We start from the raw sequence: 5,499 nt of genomic DNA, 5'->3' as shown, positions 1-5,499 counted from the left end.
AATAATTTCTTAACATTAAACATTGACTGTCAGTCTTTATTCACCTGTTTCTCGTCGTTTATCATTAAAATTTATTAAAGTAAATAGTGTGAATTACAATAGTCTGCGCAACTGGAATTTAAAACTGGTTACTGTCTTCTGATAGTTAGCGAAGATTAAAAAAATAATTTAAACTGATAAATAACAGATTGGAGATTAAAATAATAGCAGATTTGTCTCATTTTAAATGAGTAATAAAAACGGAGATAAAAAATGTACTTAAGCCAGAAATATAATTTTACTATGGTTAAATACATTTTCAGCGATATCTTCAAAAGACTTTTGAATTTTGGCGCACTTTTTTCTCTATATAATGTTGATATGGTAACTAGTAAATGCTGTAAATTTGGTTATGCTAGCATGTGTGGAAATATTTAAACCACGTGTGTTACAATTTACTGCGCGTTACTTTGTGCCCCGCGCTCCCCTATGTCTGCAGTTCATATACTTCCTGTTTCCGATCTTATGACATATTTGACATATTTTAAAGCATATGAAAAATACATATGCAAAATATACTTAAAACAACATTCTGATACTTTTCAGTGTAATTAATAACCAATATTTGACTCACTAATTTGTTGAATTAACTTTCCTCAGCTAGGCCATACTGAACCAGTACTGACATTAGAAACCTTTAAGGGAACATTATAAATTGTGCTCTCATTACAACATTGAAAAAATATTATATATTATATGTCCATCACGTACCTGTGAGTGCATATCTCTAAACATCTGTATTGTATTTTAAAATTTACGATCTCTAAAGATCGTTGTCCATCATATGGTTTCACTTTCATTGAAAGCTCTCACTCATGCTCCTCCCACATTTTCTAAACTAAAAGGTCAATTTTATAAAAAAAAAAAAAAATGCCTTCAGTATATGGCTCTAATGTAGGCTACATGTAGATTTGAAAGTCAGTTGTGGTTGGTACAGATGGCCGATTACGATTATTACAGTGCAATATTTTACAGTAGACTGCATAATCGTAAATCTGAAATACTGATCTGAGCTCAAATTATTTTGATTTTACACGATTTTTTTATTATCTTCACGCCTCCGCTAATTGTCTATTACAATAAACAAACCAACCTGCCTATATGACGAATGTGACCTATATGATTTTATATGATTTTCACTACAATCGATAATTTAAACGAAAGATGGTGCAAGTTGCGTTTGTATAAAGTCTTTGGTTTGTATGAAACTAGAAAACAACCCGTCGGCGGCGTGATATAAGTGATGAATGCGGCCATACCAATCAGATTCAAGCATTCTAGTTTAATATTGGCTACTGTGGATTTTTTTCTTATATTTTACAGATTGGTCAAATCTTGGATTACGATTTGTTAGTTCTGTCTTTGCTTCACTGGAAAAAAAAAAATCAAGAACAAACACTAATCTGTATGGAAACCAACCCAAGCATCAACTTTTTTAAATGTCTCAACTGCTGTGATTTCCAGAGGGCTCTAATGTCTTTGCCCACTAGAGGGCAGCACTAAAACACTTTAAAAGGAACAACAACAATGTGCTCCCTGAAAAGGAAAAGGTTTTGTTATCTTGCCGTCAGTCGTGAAGAAACTTAATTTTTACATTGAGCATGACGAAGAGTGAGTATAGTCAAGACATTACTTGCTGTATCTATGTTGGTTTTCAAGGTTATGTTGCATAACCTGCTACGCTACTGAATGTTGTTGTAATACTGTGAAATCCAGTTGTCCTCAGGTAGGGTTTATAGCCAGGCAGTGGCCTTCTTTAGTCTTTCTTATACAGCGCAGTCGGTCTTTCTGTTTTAGAGTGACACACTCCATTCTTAGACTGCTGTCCCACTTTAGCTTTTAATGAAATCAGAAATAGTATTCCCTCTCCTCTCCCTCTCTTACCTCTGCTGCACATTTTGTCCAAAACAGCAGCTGGCAACCACAAGCTCCACTGAACACAATTAATCAATTTCAGGCCTATAAGGCTGTACTTCTGGCCAATAAATCTCAATAATAGAAGTTTAATCACTCGACTTACTAGGAATTCACAAATAAAATGTATTGACATTCATGGATGATGTTTTAAGTGACAGAACAGGGAACGTGTTAGAAATGTTCATTTTCTAGATGAGAAGTATGGTGGCAGTGAGAAGAGAGGGTGACTAGATCATCTTTTCTGATTATGTAACTGCAATAATAGGATGAATTCATACAAGTTTAGACATTTCCTGTTCACTTTGATCCAATCAAACATCTCCAGACTCATTGGATGTGGCTTCATTATGCAATAACACCAACACAATGCTATTTTAATCAAGGAGATTTTGAAATAAAAAAAGAGCCTTTTTCCTTAAATCAGACAGTCTGTCTTCCATCACTGAACACAAACTATCTCTGTTTGGGAACTAGGCAAAAACAGCTAAATTGGAGTCACCATCCACCGTTTCTTACTTAAAGTTTGAAATGATGTAAAGCCTCCAGAAAGACAGAAATCCCCACATAAAACATGATCGTTACGGATTATTTGATATAAATCTGTGTTAATCTTCTGTCTTTGGCCTGGGTCTCTATGCACGATTTTTCTCATCCTCCTCACGCGTGGTGTATGAGTGTGTGTGTGGAGGTGGATTACACATAAAAGGGTGACCCCCGTAGACTTGCTGTGAAAGGATGAGGTCATGCTTATCCAGGACACTAATCTCCCCCTGTGCTCGGGTGATTTCACGCTTCACCAGGGACAGTGTGGGATCAAGAGGGATTCCAAGGTTTCGGCACTTACTTGTCTGGGATGCTCATTAATGAGGACAGGAAAGTGTAAAAATGTGTTGGCACAACTTGTTTTTATTATTAAAAGCATTTTTATTATTTCTTATTATTGTTAGAAAGTCAGTTTCAAATCATTTAAACACCATCTTTTATCTCAGAATTCAGACTTTTTTCTCGGAATTGCAATTTAAACTTACAATTGCAAGATATAAGCTCACTAAAAAGTCAGATTTTTTTTTGTATCACACTGTTCTGAATTTTTTTCTTTGAATTCTGAGTTTACATTTTGCATCTTTTTTTTTGTCCACCACAGAATAAAAAATAAAAGGTAATTGTGACTTATCTCATATTTCGTACTTTTTTAAACTCATGTTTATATCTCGCAAATATGACTTTTTCTCACAAATGCGAGAGTGTCATCTATTTTTGGTTTTTATAAACTTTTGTAAACTATATATTTTCAGAAATGTTACAATGAAGTTTGAAAATCCGATATTGATGTACACACACAAACACACACACATATATATATATATATATATATATACATTAAAAATTTATTTTAGAAATAATAGATCATGGATAGATAATATTTAATAAACAGGCTTTTACTTTGTGAGGCTTTTACTTTTTCTTTATTTTTATTTTATTTTTTGCTGTGTTGACGTATTTCATATACAAAAGAAGACATTCTGAAGAATGTGGGTAACCAAACAGCTGACGGTAGACGTTTACTTCCATAGTACAGAAAAAAAAATACTATAGAAGTCAATGACTCATACAGAGTTGGAACAAGTGTAGGTTGAGTATGATGGCAGGATTTTAGTTTAAAACCTTAAAAACAAAAAAAAAACAGTTTTAGATCATGTAAACACTTTTTTTTTTAGTCTCCCTATATGGATTAGAGCGGCAGACCCCTATCTTGTATCCTGCATACTTGCTTTCCTAAGCACTCCAGGTATTTTTTTCAGACTGTAAATGAAGTCTAGCTCACATTGGTCTGACATGAGGCGGGTGCTGTCTCCACCTCCCTCGCAAGTGCAGCCCACCCCTGATGTGTGAGCTAAACCCCCACCTCTAGTTGTCCCTACGTTAATACCGAGATGGAGATATAGAGAGCCGCGTCCTGCGGGTGGACAGGCACATTACAGAGGAAAAGCTGTTGATTTCGAGGAATTTATTGATGAACTTAATTGACTCTTAAGGTCTCTATCTCCCCTTTATCTTTTGTTTCTTATCATTACTGATTTTTTTAACCGCCACCCTGAAGTTCATCGTTGTCATTCTGGCCGCCGGGATGGTGGCGTTTATCGGAGCGGTTATATGCATCATCGCCGCGGTTCACAGCGGATCTCCACCGGCATCCGCGGCCGCACCGAGCAGGACCGCTGGACGCTCTTCACGGTACTGATGCGACCAGTAGGGAACGAGGAGGACCGGAGGCGCCAACCTTCTACGGTTTAACGGGACTAGGGACCGGAGGCAGCGCGCAGCAGGTCACTTACAGCAGACTCATCTGCACCCCCGTCCCCGCCGGTGAGTGCAACCCGAAAAACTTGCAGCAACAAGCGGACGACCAGTCGTTATACGCGGGAGAGGACTGGGGGCACCTCCGCACCACCGCCGAGGAGCTCCGGCAGACCGTCCTACAGCAGAAGGATGAGATCCTCACGGATCAGAGAACCATACGGGCCCTAACGGGAAAGCTTTCGGAATGCGAGAGTGGCTTGAAGGGACGGAAGGTCCCGGAACGGAGCGCGGGACTTGGGGATGCGCGAAAAGAGAATAAGGAGCAAGTCATGATGCGGGACGACGCGGGGTCCTCGATGCGGACCACTCATGTGATGGAGGAGCTGGTGCATGCCATAACTCAGATGAAAGACCGCATTGAGAAACTGGAGGTAAAGAAGGCGCGAGACCTTATAAATGCGGTATTTAACGAGGTGGTCGAGAATATGTGGGAGAGAATACAGTTTTATGGGTCGATAACAAATAAGAGATGATAAAATTGGGAAATCTATTAAACATGTTTGCAATCATGTCAGTTTCACATTTTTTAAAACATTTAGCCTATACCATTTTTTCTAAAAAATTAATTAATTAAAAACATTCAGTTAAAAACATTTAAGGTAAAATATTTGTGAATTGTTATATTAATAATGTAATTTCATGAATAAGATTTTCCTACAGTTGCTCTATTTGTCCTTAATCGTGCTTTTTAAATGTCAAAATATGTAAATTTGTTTTATAAAATGATAGTCACGTGACTACAAAATGGCCCCCTGCATGTTTGTTACGTCACACTCTTTTATTTGACGAAAAAGTTTTTTTTCATATGAAAAAAGTTTTCTAGCCTATATATAGATAATGTATTCTAACAAAATTCCTTTTTTTTTTACAATTTATTTTTTAAAGAACAAATCATTTAATGAGACTTCTTTTAATGAGACTTTCTTTGTTTCTCAGTCGCTGCACAGTTGTTTTAAGCACCTCAAAAATATAAACATAAAATACATTAATTTAAAAAATGTTTATTTAAAAAAGCAATTCGAATAATTTAAGTGAGCGTGCGTCATTGACCTGTTTATGAATAAAGCTGGTGCTGAATGTTAGATAGGCTACTGTCTGACCTGTTGATAAACGCGAATAGTATGATAGGAGCCTAATATTTGCTGTTTTGAAGATGTAGGTATATGTGCTGCAGTGTGCTCA

The 5,499-nt window shown here is 36.7% G+C and overlaps 1 protein-coding gene across 1 annotated transcript in view; it reads left to right on the top strand.

The window, feature by feature from the left end:
- The first annotated feature begins 4,084 nt into the window (after window positions 1-4,084).
- The window catches only part of LOC107710033 (neuronal pentraxin receptor-like), a 5,766-nt gene continuing 4,351 nt past the window's right edge, over window positions 4,085-5,499 (top strand). The window contains exons 1-3 of the mRNA XM_016514716.1: window positions 4,085-4,191; window positions 4,274-4,688; window positions 5,254-5,263. Of these exons, the coding sequence (XP_016370202.1) occupies window positions 4,085-4,191; window positions 4,274-4,688; window positions 5,254-5,263 (532 nt within the window). The remainder of the gene's footprint in view (window positions 4,192-4,273; window positions 4,689-5,253; window positions 5,264-5,499) is intronic.

The sequence above is a fragment of the Sinocyclocheilus rhinocerous genome, unplaced genomic scaffold, assembly GCF_001515625.1.
Source record: "Sinocyclocheilus rhinocerous isolate Xijiao unplaced genomic scaffold, SAMN03320098_v1.1 scaffold1348, whole genome shotgun sequence".
NCBI classification, from domain to species: domain Eukaryota; kingdom Metazoa; phylum Chordata; class Actinopteri; order Cypriniformes; family Cyprinidae; genus Sinocyclocheilus; species Sinocyclocheilus rhinocerous.
Note: the sequence above shows the minus strand (reverse complement) of the source record. Positions and strands in the feature narration are given on the sequence as shown.